At 37.3% G+C, this 20233-nt stretch overlaps 1 protein-coding gene across 1 annotated transcript in view; it reads right to left on the bottom strand.

The window, feature by feature from the left end:
* The window catches only part of CD86 (CD86 molecule), a 67402-nt gene extending 49278 nt beyond the window's left edge, over window positions 1–18124 (bottom strand). The window contains exon 1 of the mRNA XM_049628276.1: window positions 17982–18124. Coding sequence (XP_049484233.1) covers window positions 17982–17995 — 14 coding nt within the window. The 5' untranslated portion in view covers window positions 17996–18124. The remainder of the gene's footprint in view (window positions 1–17981) is intronic.
* Window positions 18125–20233: the final 2109 nt, after the last annotated feature.

The raw sequence follows: 20233 nt of genomic DNA, 5'->3' as shown, positions 1-20233 counted from the left end.
TGTTGACCTACACTTAAAAGCAATTTTATATAGTTAAGCATTGGAGGTTGAGTCTTTTTCTTTCAGCCAAACTTTTACAGCCTCCATATTTACATCCTATAAGAGGGTCACCAAGGTTGGGGGAGATCCTCACTCTTACAACCTCTAGCGCAGTCTCCTCTCTAGTCCTGAGTTGGTTTGTTTGGTCTCCTTGGCTGCCCTGGGGTATCTTATTTTATTCACTTTCTCATGATGCAAATTCACACCCATCATTCATGCATGTTAAGAAAGAGGGAACGTGTATTGTTTCTTAATTTATATTCGATCAACTTCTGAACACAGAAACTAGGACTCAGTGACACACTTTTGCCTAGATGTACTCTAAGGAGAAGTCAGAAAGGTAAAGGACACTAACAGTTATTTACAAGATCCTACTTAAGATCCTTGTCTGCATTTTCTCTCAAAACCAAATGGTGGCTTAATAAAACATACCTAAACTTCGGCAACAAAATTTATGTGGGTTGAAAATTACATTTGCATGTTGTAAAAGGTAGGGTAAGGAAAAATTGTCAAAAGGCTAAGTATCAGGATGTGCACATTTTAGAAAAACAAGTAATGTTGTACCTGGGATGACTGTGGCATTTACATGATCTGTTACTTTAGCTGTATGGGCAAGTGGAGAAGATTAAGAATGTGGCTCTGTGTAGAGCTCAGGCTAAGGACAGCAACCCCAGCTAGTACGGAGCCAGCCATCCCAAACCCAGGGTCTGAGAGTGGTCAGTGGTCTGGTGGAGACATGGCGGAGTGGGGTGGAGGTGTGCTGTGGCACAGTCAGAATTGGGAGTTTCTGGGAAGTGTGATATCTACAGTGTGGTGAGTGGAGATACTTCATTGTTTGCCCCTGTGAAATAAGGGGCATTGTTTGCCCCTGTGAAATAAGTGTCCTGGGGGACACTGGGGGACAGGCCCTAAGGAGCAATGGGGAACTGGGGCCACAGATCAGGAAATAAGGCCAAGCCAGAGAAGGACTACAGCCTGGAGAACTGAGGAACTCACCATTCGCCCCCTTGGACACTAGAGATCAGAATTATAGCAGCAAGACGACATCTGGAGCCCCCCTCCCACCAGCTATGTGTACAGACACTTCATAAAAGGGACTGGGCAGAGCTTCAGGAGTGGTTCCAGGATGCTCATGGAAACTAGTAATACTATAGACTCTAGTGACACAGAAAAGCACATATTTTTATTCTTTACCTTTGTTTCCACCCATCTTTGTATCTTAACATTATTTCCCACTTTCTAATAATACTTTAAAATCCACTGATGTAATTGCACCATTTGCAATTTCTACTTTTTAATTTGCCTTCATTCATTCAACAAATGCTTATCCAGCCCTAACTAAGTATAGGACTTGGGCTGGTCCTGGGATACAAGGAAAAGCAGAGGGTCCCTGCTCTGCAAGAGCCTGAAGGTGAGTGCAGGAGACCGACACCAAACTGGTAATATCAAGGGGCCTGCCAACAAGTGATTTTCAACAAAAACAGCTTCAGTTACTAATGATTAAGTAACATCTGAAGAGCATGTGGTAGATATTAACTAGGTTGTATAGGTCACAATTAAGAAAAATTTCCCCAGGCCCTCTGACTCAGGAATAGACTTCTCTAAGAAATATTGGTTCTCCTTCGGTTCATATTTTAAATGGTCACTGTGTCTGCATGACTGTCAGTCACAGATGGCACAGCAGAGAACTCACTCTGAGAGAAGGGTAGATGAAAGTGATACTTAACTTCTAATTTAATAATTCTATATTCTAGCTATTTAGTAATGTTTACAATACGAGAATCTCAGGATTGGGGAATCTCAGGACTTCTGAGAGTTTATACAAAAGATGGCCTGTTAGTTAACAAATAACAAAACCACGTAAAATCTTTCCAAGATGAATGAAATACATACAGCAGCAAGTTTAAAAATTGATGCCAATAAACTACCAACATCAGTGATGGCACTTTTCAGAATTCAACAAAGTAAATATATGATTCCAAACATATTATTTCGATCTTTAGTGTTACCTGGGAACATTAAACCCAAATTCACAAGATTGTGATCTCTGAATTTAAAGTGGCCCATTTGCTTAAAGATATGCCCTTACGCATTCTGAGAAACTGTCATCTCTTTCACAAAGCATCTGACATTTGCCATTTCCTTTAAACCTTAGTTAGAAGAAATAAAATGAGGTAATATTCTAAGTATAAAAGTTGCTTAAAGAGTAAAGTCCATATGCTTTTTCCTATTTGTGCAGAGGAGGGAATATAATACATAACAAAACTAACACATTTTAATAAATGGCAGCATATTTCAATTTTAGGGAAGCATAATCAGAGAAAGCACCTTTTTATGCAAAATATTTATATAAGAACATAAATAAAATGTGCTCTACAAAGTAAAATAAAATATATTGGGGCATATAGAACACAGCCAATATGACTAAGCTTGTTAAACAAAAAACCAAAAACCAAAACCACTGGATTTTTTAAAGCTTCCATTTCACAATAGGGTCGAAGGAGGGGGCATTGCACACACAAAGGCTCACTTCCCTGTGGCATCTTTGTAACCAAAAGCAATGAACATAAGACTTCTGGGAACCCTGAAAATACGTATTTATCAACCTGGATTTGCAATTTTCAAGTTGGTGGTACAGAACCACCAGGTGTAATTTTGTAGCTCCCTTCACATGCCTTTATCTGGAAGATTCTAAAGGTCCACCACCACTTAGACATGTTGCCACTTACAAGAAATTTTCCATATCTATTCATCAGTGATGGACATTTGGGCTCTGTCCATAGTTTGGCTATTGTTAACAGCACTGCTCTAAACATTGGGGTACATATGCTCCTATGAGTCAGCACTCCTAAATCCTTTGGATGAATTCCTACTAGTGCTATTGCTGGGTCATAGGGTAATTCTATTTTTAATTTTTTGAGGAAACTCCACACTGTTATCCAGAGTGGCTGCACCAGTTTGCATTCCCACCAACAGTGCAAGAGGGTTCCTGTTTTCCACATCCTCGCCAGTATCTATTGTTGTGTGAGTTGTTAATTTTAGCCACTCTGACTGGTGTGAGGTGGTATATCAATGGTTTTGATTTGTATTTCCCTGATGATGAGCGATATTGAGTATCTTTTCATGTGTCTGTTGGCCATCTGGATGTCTGCTTTGGAAAAGTGTCTATTCATGTCTTCTGCCCTTTTCTTCACAGGATTATTTGTTTTTGATACAATGGAATACTACTTGGCAATGAGAAAGAATGAAATTTGCCATTTGCAACAACGTGGATGGAACTGGAGGGTATTATGCTAAATGAAATAAGTTAGGCAGAGAAAGATAGAGGTCATATGTTTTCACTCATATGTGGAGTTTGAGAATCTTAACAGAACATCAGGGGGGAAGGGAAGGGGAAAAATAGTTTCAAACAGAGAGGGAGGCAAACCATAAGGGACTCTTAAATGCAGAGAACAAACTGAGGGTTGATGGGGGTGGGCAGGGGAGAGAGGACAATGGGTGATGGGCATTGAGGAGGGCACTTGTTGGGATGAGTACTGGGTGTTGTATGTAAGTGATGAATTATGGGAATCTACTCCTGAAGCCAAGAGCACACTGTATACACTGTATGTTAGCTAACTTAACAATAAATTGTATTTAAAAAATAAAAAAATAAAAAGTAAACATACCATTTGGCAAATGACATTAAACCTTTTACTAATAAATTCAGATTCCTTTGATATTTCTTGAATAATTCTAAATACTGAAGATAAATACTAAGTGCTAATTAATTTCTAAATCTATAAAATAAACTAGCACCCTGCATTTTAAGAACAACAACAACAAAATTTCCAGTAAAATAAGATGTCGCTCCTCCTACTCTTCTGCCATGTGAGTAAAGGATGGTCTCTTTTGAAAAGTGCCTTAAATAGCTTTCCTCAAATCTGGTTTAATATCAGAAATGATCTCAAATAAACCTTGTACTTGTTGGCTACGGTTTTAATGTGAGGAGTTGGAATTCTTAAGAAGGACAGCATTTGTAAACCAATTTGATCTTTGCAATTCAAGGATTGGAGACAAAATATTGTATTTGTCATCATACTTGAGTTGCATTTTCACTATGCATGGCCTATTTGCATACAAACAAAAGAGATTATTTTTAAAAGAGGTTTTCTGTGTTTTTGTTTTGGTCCTTTGGTAAGTAAGGGACCAAGCCATTTTCATACCACGGACTTCACACATTATGTTTATGTCATCCTTCACTTCCTCTTCCTTACCACCCACTTCCATTTCATTGGTGGCCAGTTTTGGGGTCTCTGTCACCTCCTGTCCAGACTACTGCAACAATCTCCTGGCTGGATCCCTTACACTATCCTTTACCCTATCATTATTTTTCACCAAAAGCAATCTGACTATGAAACTTCCTTGCTTTGAAGACTTGCTCCCTTTTCCTCATGGACTAGTGGTCATACTTCTTAGCAAGACACACAAAGGCCTTCACAGCCTGAACCCAACTTTTCTCTTCTGCTTCTATCAGTCAACCCACATAACTTACCTTCTAGTCACACCAGAACTGTTCACTGACCCTTGACCCTCCTAGACCTTTCAGGACTTTTTGCCGTCTTTGTCTTTGCACAAGCTATTCCTTCTGCCTGGAATGCCTTTCCTGCCTTTTCTGTATGCAGAACTCCATCCACTGTTCCTTTGAGATCCAGGTCACTCTGTACGTCACAGCTGGAACCTTCCCTGCCATCCTTCCCTCCTTTTCCACTATATCTATATCTTTCTCGCTCCCAAATCACATCATTTATTCTTTCATTATAACAGTTTCCTCCTTGTGTTAAAATTTCCCTGCTTATATAGATGTCCTATCCTGACTTCCACAAGAGCAGGGAACATGTTTAGTTCCCTTTGCATTCCTGATACTTAGTGCAGTAACAGGTCCAACAAACGTCATTAAAGTTAATATCTGTTAACTGATGACTTATAAGCTAGGTATTCTGCCAGGTACTTTAAGTGTATTGCTTCATTTAATCTCCACAATAAATGTAGGAATTTTACAGATGAGGAAACTGAGTTTCAAAGAAGTTAGGCCACTTGCCTAGGGACACACAGCTGGTGACCTCAAGTTTTAGCAGGATATAGAATTGAATCTGTTTCAATTTCTAGCTGATTTTGCTATATGACTATCATTAGAATGTCAGATAGATGTCAGCGTACTTTTTTGGTGTGGTTTGGCTCTTTTTAAGTCTCTCCACTCTACCTTTTACTAATTATGCAACCTTGAGTAAATTACTAAACCTCTCCAAACCTCAATTTCCTCATTTTTTTTTTCGGTGGGGGAAAATAATACCTAATTTACATGGTCATTATAAAGATTCAGGGACTACACCTATGTGAGGTTCCTAGCCCCATCCCTGCTCATCACAGCAATCATTTCTTCCTTCCTGCTGTCAGCCATGCACTTCATATTCCTCCATTCACTCACTTAATCCTTACTCTCTGAAAATTGGAAACTATGAAACCTTCTAACAGATGAATAAACAGGCTTAGAGAAATAAGTAACCTGCCCCAAATTCTTTTAATCCAAGTAAACGTTTTTCCTAAAGTCCCCCAGAACTGAATGGGACCCTCAGATCAATACCTAAGTGTGTGTAAAGGGATCACTCTGCCTGTATGTGTGAAAACACAACTAGAGACATTAAAGAAACTGAGTTTGGGTTTGTTTTCCCTTTTTTTTTTAACTTTTTTTTCCCTAGTGACCATGAACACTTAACAAGTCAGAGAATCCTCTTGAAAACTGAATTTTGGGTGAGCCACTGCATAGGTGTATTAACTTTTCTACTCCCTGCTGTCTCAATTCTCCATGTCCCTCAAATTCCCACCTTTTCCACTGAACCTTCAATCAAGTTCCCCCTTCTCTACCAATCTACTTCCTTCTAACCTGCAAGCAAAGATCTTGGGACCACTTTCCAGCCCAGTCAGAAGGGAAGATGTAAATGGCTTCTGCCTTAAAATTTGGTGCCCTGGGGGAAGTATCTTGCTGGGTCTATATTTTCAAACTTCCCTAGCTTTTGTAACTCCCAGCTCTCACTTGCCTTCATTCCATTTGGTTATTCCTTCCCACCTGTTGATGCCTCACTATTTACACCAAGGCTTTTAGACTCAAGTGTGTACATGGTCCTGGCAGTTAATGTAAATAAATGAGCAAAGTAGGCCATGTAGGAAAAGGAGAGCTTTTACCCACCCTTAGAAGTTGAGCAGCCTCTTCCAGATTCACCTGTTGTTACCATATGGGAATGAGGGCCCATTGTTACTGGTTATTCTGATTTCCCAGAGGAGGTGGAAATCCAAATTTATGTGAATTCTCCAGATTTTTAAAGTACTGGCAACTAGTTATAGTTAATTTTTTTTAATTTTTAAAAATTACTGTCTATCTATATGCTATTTTTGGTCTACCAATCTTTAGTTTTCAATCTCTGTCCCAGACCACTTGCTCCCTAGTTCTTACCTTTATTACTTGGCTGCCAGAGCTTGTTTTGGGCCCTGATACAACACAGCTCTCTCCAAGCACAAATATTTCTACCCACAAATCTGTCTTGGTCTGCCATAATAGATGCTCCCATAATGCTGTTCAGAGCTTTGGTCTAGAATTAGATTGGTGGCTGGACTCCTGGCTCTGTATCAGCTATGCGACCTGGACAAGTTATTTAACATCTCTAAGATTTAGTTTTCAGTTGTGGAAAATAGGGGATAATAATAGTACCTACCTCCAGGAATTGTAAGGATTAAGTGAAATAATATATGATAGAATGTGCCATAATGCCTGCCATGTGATAAGAAATGCTAGCTATAATGTAACCTTCTCCCTTCATAGCTGCTAAATAGGATCTCTATGTGATTCATCTTCATTTTCTCAACATTAAATAAAACTTTACTGAATGAGTTAATAAACAAATTTTCTCAGCCCCCTCTTTTCTAGCCCTGATTCACTATAGCCTGGAATTTAATATATTCTTAAACCTTTCCATCCATAGTGTTCTCACACTCCTCTGAACCTCTGTTGCACTAGAGAACAGAGGTCAAAATTGGAGGCCTGAGCCAAGCAAGCCCCTCCAGACATTGAGGCATTACATAAAAATCAGGAGATATCACATATAAGTCTACCTCCCTAACTTCTCTCCAAAAAATGAGATTAGGTTGTACTGGACCACATTCCAGCACACAAGACAACAGAGTGGGGACCAGCAGCATTGCTCAAGATGGGGCTCATCTGTGGGGCACCTGGGTGGCTTAGTCGGTTAAGTGTCAGACTTCAGTTCAGGTCATGATCTCATGGTTTGGGAGTTCGAGTCCTGCATTGGGCTCTGTGCTGACAGCTCAGAGCCTGGAGCCTGCTTCGGATTCTGTGTCTCTGTCTCTCTCTGCCCCACCTCTCTCTCTTTCTCTCTCAAAAATAAACATTAAAAAATTTTAAAACAAACAAACAAACAAACAAAAAAAGATGGGGTTCATCTGCTGTGTAACGAAGCTTCCACCATTCAGGCGTCATGAGGGTATAATAAACTATATGCCTGCATCACATTCTATTATCTGAGGATCTCTGTAGGCATTCTGTGTTTACTCTTCCCGACTCAGAGACTGTACCTCACTACTAGGTTGCTTTTTATCTTGATTTTATCCTGCTTAGCAGAGCAATATAAATTCACTGTAGATTTAGCAATTTCAAAGAAAAAGAAACCCTATTCCTATGATCCTGCCAACCTAGAGGTAACCACTATGACTGTTTTGACATACTTGCTATGTTGTTTCCATGCGTTATTTTCTTTATAATTCCATAGCTTTATGTTTTCTCTGTCATTAAAAAGTCATCAACACACACACACACACACACACACACACACACACACACACGTTATCAACAACTTCATCTTTAATTTACTTAACCATTCACCTACTATGAAAAATTCAGGTTGATTCTTATTTTTCATTATATTAAATAATGCAATAATAGACATTTGTGTGCACAAATCTTTTTCATGTCTCATACTATTTATCTATATCCTTAAAAGTGAAATTATTGCAGAAGAGGAATAAGCATTTTCACAATAAGCAAAAGTGGTAGTTTATATATCTTCTAGAATTAGAAGTGCAAATTTGAATATGTTACCCATGATGACTAATAGGCAAACAAGTCTTTATAAATTAAGAGCAGACATTACCAAATGTACCATATTGGAAATCCAGAAGGCTAAAAAGGGGGCTTCATAGCTTCATGAAGGTACATATAATTACCAATTATAGGACAGGACTTTATTTTAATGTTTTTGGCATCCTACCTTACATAAAATATATTTTAAGTGGCTTTGTTGTTTGGCTTTCACCTTATTCACTTGCATTGAGCCTGCCCTTCTCGTATCTATAATTAGAGGTTTACTATAGTGACTTCGGGGTTTTAGGTAAGAATCCACTTGCTATGGGGCGCCTGCGTGGCTCAGAGTTAAGCGTCCAACTTCTTGGTTTCAGCCCAGGTCATGATCTCACAGTTTGTGAGTTTGAGCCCCATGTCAGGCTCTGTGCTGGCAGTGAGGAGCCTGCTTGGAATTCTCTCTCTCTTAAAATAAATAAACAAACTTAAAAAAAACCATTTGCTAGAACTAAATAAGAAAAGGCAGAGCTAAAGAAAGTGAAGACAATTTAAAATATAGAAAATAATAGATTTTAAAGAAAAAATATGAAGACTAAAACATGTTATTTCCATGAGACTTCATATCCACTATAAATTCCTATAAGTCTCATGGCATTAAAAAGTACTCATAACCACATTTTTTAGATGAGGGCACTGAAGTTCAGACAAGTAGATAGCTTCCCCAAGGTGACATGGCTGGTAAACAGAAAACTACTTATTAACTACTTATTATTTGACACCAGCCAGACTGACTCAAAACTCTGGCACTTATTCAAGACATACTGCCTACAGACAAATAGAAAACATATTGGAACCTCACACGCTTCACTGCTATTTTTAAAAAATCATCATATTTGATATATTTACCACTAAACTGAGCTCCTTGAGAAATCATGTCACTCATTTTGGCAATTTCTAACACGTAGCCCAGAGCCTGGAAACAAAGGTGCTGAATGAACTGAGAAATTACTAAGAACATAGAGAAATAAGCAGTTGGCTAGAATGGGTGTTTTTAAGCATTCTTAAGCTTTTTACAGTGGGAAAATTGCTTTACAGAAAGGTTATAGCCATTCATAATCCTCCAATCAATACCATATGAATGTACTGTTCTTCTTGTATACTCAGTAGCATTATTATCCCCACTCCAACAAAACATAAATTGTTAATTTGGTTAATAAAAATACCTCATTGGTGTTTGAATTAGTATTTGTTTAATATTCAGTGAAGATTAACATTTTGGGTTTTTTCCCATTACTTTTTAAAATTAAGTTTTTGATTTTAATTCCAGTATTGTTAATGTACAGTGTTACATTAGTTTCACGTATACAATACAATGTATACAATTCAACAATTCTATACATTACTCAGTGCTCATTGTGCTAAGTGTACTCTTAATCCCCTTCACCTATTTCATCCATCCCCCCATCCACCTCCCCTCTGATAACCTGTAGTTAAAAATCTGTTTCTTGGTTTCTCTCTTTTTTTCCCTTGCTCAGTTGTTTTGTTTCTTAAATTCTGCATTGTGAGTGAAATTATATGGCATTTATCTTTATCTGATTTATTTCACTTAGCATTATATTCACTTCTTCCATCCATGTTGCAAATGGCAAGATTTAATTCTTTTTCATGGCTGAATAATATTCCACTGAATATGTATATACCACACCTTCTTTATCCGTTCATCTACCAATGGACACTTGGACTGCTTCCATAATTTGGCTTTAACTATAAATAATGCTGCAATAAACACAGAGGCACATGTATTCCTTTGAATTAGTGTTTTTGTGTTTTGGGCATAAATACCCAGTACTACAATTAGTAAATCATAGGGTATTTCTATTTTTAACTTTGTGAGGAACCGCTTTGGTTTTTGATTGTAGCCATTCTGACAGGTGTGAGGTGATATCTCATTGTAGTTTTGATGTGCATTTCCCTATTGATGAGTGATGTTGAACATCTTTTCATGTGTCTGTTGGCCATTTTCATGTCTTTGGAGAAATGTCTGTTCATGTCCTCTGCTCATTTTTTAACTGGATTATTTGTTTTGGGGGTAATGAGTTGTATCTTTACTTTTTAAATGTTTTATTTTGAAATAATTTAAGATTCAAAGGAATTTGGTAAAACTGTAAAGGAGGTCTTGTGTGACTTTCACCCACTTTCCCTCAGTGGTAACATCTTTTACAGCTGCAGTATAACAGTTAAAACTAGGAAATTGAGATTGGTATAACCCACAGAGCTTATTTATATTTCACCAGTTTTATGTTTTATGTGCATGTGTATAGTTCTATGCAACTTTGTCATGTGTATAAATTTATGTAAAAACTGTCACTCTAGTGTAATAAGGAAATATTCCATTACCACAAGGCTCCCTTGTACTATCCCTTTATGGAGGCATACCTCCTCCTTTCTCCACCACTCATAACCATGGCAACCATCAGTCTGCTTTCTTGTCTTTATGATTTTATTATTTCAAGAATGACATATAAATGGAATCATATGGTATGTAACATTTTGAGATTGGCATTTTCACATAGCATAAGTCTCTGGAGATGTATTCAAGTTTGTGTGGGTATCAATAGTTCTTCCCTTTTATTGCTGAGTGGTATTCCATAGTATATATGTACCATAGTTTGTTTAACCATTCACTCAGTGAAGGATATTTTTCCCCGTTTTGACTACTAGGAATAAATCTGGTATGAATATTCATGTATTGGTTTTGTGTGAACATAGTTTTTTCATTTCTCTGGGATAAATGCCCAAGAATGCAACTTGTGAGTCATATAGTAAGTGTATGTTTAGTTTCTCAAGAAACTGTCAAACTGTTTTCCAGAGTGGCTGCACCATTTTACAATCCCAACAGCAAAATATAGGTGATCCAGTTTCTCTGCATCCTGCCAGCGTGATGTTACCATTATTATTATTTTTTAAAGCTATTCTGATAGGTGTGTAGTGATATCTCATCTCACTGTGGGCTTAATTTTCATTCTCATCATGGCTAATGATGTTGAACATCTTTTCATGTGCCTGTCACCTGTGCATCCTCTTTGAGAAAATGCCTTTTTATATCTTTTTCCTATTTTATAATTGGATTGTTTGTTTACTGTTTAATCTGGTAAATGAAGATATCTCATTGGAGCTTGAATTGGCATTTCTTTAATATGTAGTGAAATGAACAATTTTTGTCATTTACATTTATTTTAAAAAATTGCTTAATTATTAACTGCATTGGATTGCTTTTGTCATTTTATAATTGTTGGTTTCTCTTCCTAATTACACTGTAAAGATTAGATGTTGGCTATTTTTTTCTGTATTCTACACAGTTCCTGAAGACAATCAGTTTCTTGATGAAGATTTATTGTTTAGTTGGTTGAAAACAGTCATAAAGATGAAGGTGATGATCTAGGTTTATCTTATGGGTAGTTACTTTCTCAGGTTTTACCCCATGGTTAGTTTCTGGCTGGTATTGACTAATTGGTTTACTTAACTAACTATTCATTCTTTTTTATTTTTATTAGATCTTTCAGTACAGCCAAATTGGATTAATTTCATCCCCTAAAATACAGAACTGTGACTTCTGAGTTGTTTGGCTGATAATGTCTCTGAGACTACAGAAAGCAAATTTTAGACTCATTTTGACTTCAGAGCTTTCTCTTTTTTTTAAATCTTTTTTAAAAGTTTATTTATTTATTTTGAGAGAGAGATAAAGAGAGAGATTGAGCGCACATGCAGGAGGGGCAGAGAGACAGAGAGAGAGAATCCCCAGCAAGTTCCACACTGTCTGCACATGTGTAGAGCCTGATGCAGAGCTCGAATCCACAAACCTGAGCTAAAATCAAAAGTCGATCGCTTAACCAACTGAGCCACTCAGGCATCCCATTGGCTTCAGAGCTTTCTAAGAAGATGCTTTAATACTTCTTCATTCCAATTCTACTATATTTTTCTGCTTAAATGATAAGCGATCCCCCAAATTCGACATCATCAGATTCACCACAAGTCTTCATCTCTGAGAAGTTTCAAAAAACAACTTTCTTATGGCTTTACAAAACAGAATAGAATCTGTGTTAGTACTAAAAATCTACCTTGTGGGGCACCTGGGTGGCTCAGTCAGTTAAGCCTCTGACTTCAGCTCAGGTCACGATCTTGTGGTTCGTGAGTTCGAGCCCCATGTCAGGTTCTGTGCTGGTGGCTCAGAGCCTGGGGCCTGCTTTGGATTCTCTCTCTCTCTCTTTCTCTCTGCCTCTCCCTTGCTCGTGCTCTATCTCTGTCTCTCAGAAAAATAAATAAACATTAAAAAAATAAAAATCTGATGTGCCAAAATGTTAGCTACAAAAATCCTTTTCTTCCTGAAATCCTTCCCAAACCAGTTTGGGTGGAAAAGGAATACCTGTATCTGCTTTTCTCTCCTCTGTTTAGCTATTAGAGTAGAGGAAGGAAAACTCCAGGTCTGGCTGTCTGGACTCTAGGTTGTTTCCATGTGGCTGTTATGGACAGCAGAGGTGAGTTTTGATCCAGAGAGGAGGTCCCTTTTCATTGCCAGACATTTTGCAGGAGTGGTCCCTGTTCTGTCTCTGTATTCTCGGCTCTCTACAATTTACTCCCTCTACTCAACTAGGAGATCTCTGCAAAGGTCACCAAGGGCCTCTGGACTGACATTTTTAGTCATTCTCCTACTTCACCTTTCTGCAGAATTTGACACTATTACTACCCTCTGCATTGTGAAATATTTTCCTTCTCTTAGCTCAGGTGACCAATCCTTTTTCCTCCCTCCCTCCCCCATTCGCTTATGCCCAGTTTCTTTCTCTGGCTGTGTGCACTCTTCTCACCAAGGTATTATGCACACTCACCAAGTGTATTAGTTTGTTAGAGATAGTAACAAAGTACCACAAATTGTGGCTTAAACAACAGAGGTTTATTGTCTCACAGTTCTGGAAGCCAGAAGTCTTAAATGAAGGTGTCAGCAGCATCGCTTCCTTCTGAAGGCTGTGACAGACAGGTCTGCTCCAGGTGTCTCTCCTTGGCTTGTAAATTGCCTTCTTCTCCATGTCTTTTCACATTGTCTTCTCTCTATGCATATTTCTCTAAATTTTCTCTTCTTTATCAGCACACCAATCATCTTGGATTAGGGTCCACCCTAATGACTTCACTTTAACTTGATTATCATCGTGAAGACCCTCTCTCCAAATACGGTCACATTCTGAGCTACTGGGGTTAAGACTTCAACATATTAATTTTGAGGGGACACAATTCAGCCCTTAGACTCACTTTTTCTGTTGTATCTCATGTGTTCAACGTAGAAGTTTGGTAAATATGCTTTGTCTTTCCCTAGGCATGTTCTGTTCTTTGTTTCATCTATCTCCTCCCTTGGTTCCTAGGACATCACTTTTCTCCTGCTTTAATTCAATCTCTCTAGTCCCTCCTTGGTGTGTCTATTTTGGACTCTTCATCTTCATCTCCCTCCTTAAATGTCATGGTTTTCCAGGTTCTATCCCTGGCTTTTTCTCACTCCATCATCCTCTCTCCCTAGTGATCTTACCCACAATGAGAATTGCAGCTATGTTGAATCTATTCCAAGCCCATACCTCCTTTTTGAGCTTTGTACCTGTATATTCACTTGTCTACTTATGCATCACCATCCACCTACTCCATAGGATCTCAAATTCAGCATGCTCAAAAATGAACTCACCTTTAGTCCTCTCTTTTCCCCAGCTCAAACCCAATCCACTTCCTATATGCCCCATTTTATGAAAGATGCCACTGTATACTTAGATCTCTCCTTCCAAGCTCCACATCTTTCAGAAACCAAATCCTGTCAATTCTTGTGCTTAAACATCTTCTAAAAGCATCCTCTCCTCTCTGATCCTGCCATAACTGTACTGGTTTCATGTCCTCAACACCTCTCCTTGGATTATTCCAATAGTTTCCTAAATAATCTCCTTGTTAGCCCAGATCAGTTCTGCACTCTGCTGACAGAGGTATTTCTTTAAAGCAGATATTATCTCATCTTTTGTTTATTAATTTTCAAACTTAGGCTGTAATTTTAGGATAATCACAGCTGGATGCCTGGCCCCTCCTAGTTTCCACCTCTTCCTTTATTATTACTATTACTATTATTACTATCTTCTATCTATTAGGATCTTCTCACAGCTATATTTGTAGTCCCTCCCCACCCCACACACCCCATATGTCTATTTAATCACCCACACCTTGGGTCTTTAAACCATGTTGAGCCCCCATGAAGCCCACAGCTGGTGGTCTATAAAAGTCTCAGCAGATCTCTGAGCCATCTCTTCTCTTCTGCCCTATCTCTGCTCCTGGCTGCTCCCTGCATCCAAATTGACTCTCTGCTTTCTTAGCCTCACCCTCCTTTTCCAGCATTTGGCTTCCCATTGTAATTAGAGTCACTCCCTAGAGTGGCTGGCTTTGTCCTGGGGCTCTGTCTTTTTCATGTCAGCTTCACCGGGAGCCCAGCTTGGGGTTGTCTTAACAGGCTTCAGAGGGTACAACACACTTCTATTGGAAAAAACCTTCCTGAATTTTAGTCCTAGCATTGTCATCAAATAATTGTGTAACCTTGGACAAATCACTTCCCCTCTATTTCTTAATACTAACAGTAATAGTAATAATAACAACTAATAATAATAACTAATAATTAATACTAACAGTAATAATAATAACAACTAATAATAATTACTGAGTACTTATCAGAGCAAGATTCTAAGCATTTACATGGGTTATCTCTCACAACCACCTTATGACATATCACAATTATCTCTATTGTACAGATAAGAAACTAAGGATCACAATTTTTAGGCAATTTGTCCAAGGTCACATAGCTAGGAAGAAGGAGAAGCTAGGATTCAAGCCCCAACACTCTGGTTCCAAAGCATGGCCACTTAACCACTGCCCTGTTCTTTCTCCCAATATGTAGCTCACTCAAGAGCCATCCCATCACATCTGTAAAATGACATGAGCACTCTGGTCTTTCCGCACAGAACTTCTATGAAAACAGGTTTATTAGGATCTAGTGAGTATATTTTAAACATTAAAAAAATTTTTTTTAAATGTTCATTTATTTTTGAGAGAGAGAGACAGAGCATGAGTTGGGGGGGGTGGGGATAGAGAGGAAGGAGACACAGAATTTGAAGCAGGCTCCAGGCTGTGAGCTGTCAGCACTGAGCCTGATGCGGGGCTCGAACCCATGAACTGTGAGATCATGACGTGAACTGAAGTTGGACACTCAACCGACTGAGCCACCCAGATGCCCCATTAGTGAGTATATTCTGAAGAAGAGTTAAGAGAGAAAAAGTTAGACACAAAAGGCCAAAGCCTAAAAATAGAATTCCACAAATTATGAGTGATCTCATAGTACTAGACAGCTGTCTGGTTTTCTGAGAGAAGCTAAGTATTGATTTATTTTTTTAATAATCTAGTTTTATTTTTCTGCCTACAGATATGATCCAAGTTCAAAAGCACAAAGTAGAAAATAAAAATCATCTGTATTTCTGATTAACATTGTTTGTATAAAGGTATTATGTATAAACGTCATAGTACTGTACATTCTGCTTTTTTCTTTAGCAAAACACATTAAAAATTGTTCTACAATAGAATTTTTAATGATTTCATAGTATTTCATTATGGATGTTCCATAATTAACCAATTACCTATTTTAAGACATTGAAGTTGTTTCTAAGGTTTTCACTATTAGACACAATGACAAGAAAAATGTTCATGTCACTAAAACTTTACAAACATATGATTATGTCTTTACAATAAATTTCTTTTTAAATTTTTTTAATTAATAAAAATTTTTAAGTTTATTCATTTTTGAGAGTGAGAGAGACAGAGTGTAAGCAGGGGAGGGGCAGAGAGAGAGGGGGACAGAATCCAAAACAGGTTCCAGGATCTGAGCTGTCAGAACAGAGCCCGACACAGGGCTCAAGCTCACAAAATGTGAGATCATGACCTGTGCTGACGCTGAATGCTTAACCGACTGAGTCACCCAGGTGCCGCTACAAAAAATTTCTAAAAATTGAATATCTTGGTTAAAGGGCATATAAATTTTAAGGGTTTGATTTGTATCACCAAATTTTTGTCCAGAAAGATTATATTAGGTAATAAGAGCATAAATGTTCCTCTCTTCTTAGAAACATGTAGGCTTATTGTATGAATGGTAGTTACTTCGTAAAAAGAAATCTGCCATTTAGGGGTGCCTGGGTGGCTCAGTCAGTTAAATGTCTTACTCTTGATTTCGGCACAGGTCATGATCTCGCGGTTTTTGGGATTGAGCCCTGTGTTGGGCTTCGGGCTGGCAGCATAGAGCCTGCTTGGGATTCTCTCTTTCCCTCCCTTTCTGCACCTTCCTCCACTTGTGCTCTCAAAATAAATAAACTAAAAAAAAGAGAAATCTGCCATTTTGATAAATAAAAATGGTATTTTGTGGTTTTAATTCACATTTCTTTTATTTCTGAGGCGATTAAACATTATTTATTGGTCACTTATATTTAAAAATTTTGTTTATTATCAATTTTCAGGCACTGTGAAACAGAGAATCTTAACAAAAACAATATAGACAGTGGCCTGTGGTTCTATAGATGTCTGCAGGCAGCATTAGCATAATTAAACAGTATCACCTCTAGTTCCACAAAAATTATAAATTCTAAATTTTTTTCATACACGTGTAATATTTCAAAATTCTACAGCAAGGAAGCAAGACTCTTTACTTGGAAATTAAATTCTAATCTTCTGAAATGAAATCAGCAAAGCTGTTTCCCTAACCAGTAAGCACTGTGTAGATGAGGGTTACTTAGATTTTCAAAGAACAATAACAAATGATGACTGATTCCAGCTGCCACCAACCAAGAGGAGGGTGTATGTTACTGCTTCCAGTAAGTTCTGCCATGGGGGCGTGCCACACATGAAGAAACCTTGTGGTACAGAGCAAAGCAGCAAGAAAGATTTTAGTTCTATTCCTTATGAGCAGTGTGACCTTAACAAGTTATTTAGGCTCTTCAAGCCACAGTTATCTCATCTATAAAACAGATATTATCTGTCCAAGAGTCACTGTGAAGATTAAAATGCGTGAAATAACATGAATAAAGCACATAATACATCATGTATGTTCAATACCAGAGAGCTAATTGAATTACTACTCTCCTTCTTTCTACTACCTCACTCTGTTTAGAATCTCTCATGGCCTATTTGTGACTCATTTTCTGGGTTCTGCGTTTTCTTCTTACACCTCTTCTCCCTCTTACTTTTCCTTACAAAGGAAAATTTACTCTCTAGTGTATGGTACTACTTATGCAGACATTTAAAATTTTTCTGATTCTTAAAACCAACAACTGCAACATTGAAATATTCAAAAAATAAATTTATAAAATTAAAGTTAATCACTTGAAAAAAAAAAAAACAACAACAACCAGTAAACTTTTTGGCACCTTAAATAATTTTTACCTTTGAGTGGCAGTCAAATGTCCTTGCTAGAAATTTCTTTAAAAGATCCCCTGCCTTGGAGCTATAAGATCAACCTAAGGAGATGCTCTCAGAAGGCGAGAATGGCTTTGGGACTTTATCCAATTTTTCACAACATAGATCATTTATTATCCCAAGCATTCATGCTTTTGGCTTGTGCATAATTATGCCCTTAATACATATTAGCATTCTTGAGCAGGAAGGACAGAAAACAGAGAATGAGCACCATCCTCAACCTCAGCCTGCTACTGAGGTTACATAATCCTTAATTGCCTTTCAAAGAATAGTAAGAATGATCACTCACCACCCGAGATCCATCTTGACTGTCTGCTATTGTGCTAACATCTGGGAATGACTCTTGTCTGTCTGTAGAGTCTGCGTTACAGTGGAAGGAGGAGCAATCTCTTCTACCCCTGTGAAAAGCCTTCTTCCTCAATGACTGTATATCCTGTAACTTTCTTTAATAAAGGCCGTTCCTCTTTTTTCTACAGATTTTGCCAACACTTGTGGAAGAAATTTAACTCTTTCCTTGCATTTGAATTCACTGACCTAGATCTAAACATGTTTTTAAAAATAATTCAGTGGCTTGAGTTCCAGACATGACATTAAGATGAGGCTGACTAAAACTCCCCCTCTTGAAATTCCCTCAAAAAATCTAGAAAATAAAATAATTAAAAAGAAAAAAATATCTGTATATATAAATAGAATAAAAAGTATTTTAAAGTTTTGTTAAGATGAGAAAAAGTATGATTTATTATGGACTTGGATTTGGAGTCAGTAACCTCCTCCTACTGATTTCCATCACAGAGACAACAGAGGATTTCACTGAACTTTGGGGGCAAGGGAAAGTCCTCCTGTGAGAGCTGCATAATCAAGGAGGACAAACAAAAACTACAGATTTTATTATTTCATTCTTACTGTAGCCAAAGATTAAATTGGCCAAAGAGAAGGTTCCTGAAATAGAGGCCTGAAAAAAAAAGCAGCATCCTAAAATTAAGAGATGTACTTGAGAGAAAAACATAAAATTCATTAAGTAGAAACTATTTTCAGAAGAAACAAAATTTCCATACATGAACTGAAAAGGACACTATTAAGGAACTCAAAGGATTCAAATTTACCAAAAAAAAAAAAAGTAAGAAAATGGATATTCCTACAGATAAATAATTGTAAGCATTTTAAATTATAAAGACATTGAAAGCTAAAAGCAAAATGAAAAAGTAGGATGGCTACAGAGAAAAATAAACCAGTTTGACCTCTTACTAAACCCTGCATGTCAAAAAAACACAGCATAATATCTTGAGAGTTTTGAGGTAGCATTCTCTACCTAGAGAAGATGACAATTAAGTAGGAAGGTCAATAGAAATATATTACCAATCAGACAGAACAATAACAACAAAAATGCCACTACAAAGATAAACTTCCTAAATAAATTACCTAGAGTGTTCCAGAATAGTAAAAAAAAAAAAAAAAAAAAAGAATTAAAGTTGAAAACATAAAGATGGAGAAGTTATTGTCTCATTGTCTGGCTCCAAAAAGGGGAAAAAGAGAAAAATGGAGTGGTAGGAAGGGCACAAGGAAAGCAAGAGCTAAGGTGGAAATTTATAGATGTAAACACTAACTTTAAGAATTAAGAAAGATCTCAAAAAACAAAAAAACAAAGAAACAAAAAGAAAGATCTCAAACCAACAACTTAACTTTACAACTTAAGGAACTAGAAAAAGAAGAACACACTAAACCCAAAGATAGCAGAAGGAAGGAAATTATAAAAATTAAAGCAGATAAATGAAATAGAGAATAGAAAAACAATAGAGAAAATCAATGAACCCCAAAGTTGGCTCTTTGAAAAAATCAAAACCTTTAGCTGCCAGATGGACAAGGAAAATAAGAGAGAAGACTCAAATTAGTAAAATCAGAAGTGACCAATGGATCAAAGAAGAAATCAAAAGTTTCCCTTTTGATTTCCTTCTAAAAGAATCTTGAGGCAGACAAAAATGAAGACAGAAATTACCGAAACTTATGGGATGTAGTAAAGTACTTCTAAGAGGGAAGTTCATACAAATAAATGCCTACATTGAGAAAAAAAGTAAAATCTCAAATAAACAATCTAACTTTGCATGACAAGGACCTAGAAAAAGAACAAACTAAGCCAAAAGTTAAAAGAAGGAAGGAAATAACAAAGATTAAAGCATAAATAAATGAAATGGAGACCAGAAAGACAATTAAAAAGATAATCAAAATTAACAGTTGGTTTCAAAAAGATAAACAAAATTGACAAACCTTTAACTAGATTAAGACCAACAGAGAGAACACTCAAATCAATAACATTATAAATGAAAGAGGAGACATTACAACTGATACCACAGAAGTACAAAAGATAGTAAAATAATACAATGAACAATTATATGCCAATAAGACAGGCACATGAAAAGGAGCTCAACATCACTAATCAGCACTGCTTTAAAGACCATATCTCAGAGGTTAGAGTGGAAGAGAGCTAAAGCATAAGAGACTCTTAAAAACTGAGAACAAACTGAGGGTTGCTGGGGGGTGGGAGGG

This window comes from Panthera uncia, chromosome C2 (assembly GCF_023721935.1).
Source record: "Panthera uncia isolate 11264 chromosome C2, Puncia_PCG_1.0, whole genome shotgun sequence".
In the NCBI taxonomy this organism is placed as follows: domain Eukaryota; kingdom Metazoa; phylum Chordata; class Mammalia; order Carnivora; family Felidae; genus Panthera; species Panthera uncia.
Note: the sequence above shows the minus strand (reverse complement) of the source record. Positions and strands in the feature narration are given on the sequence as shown.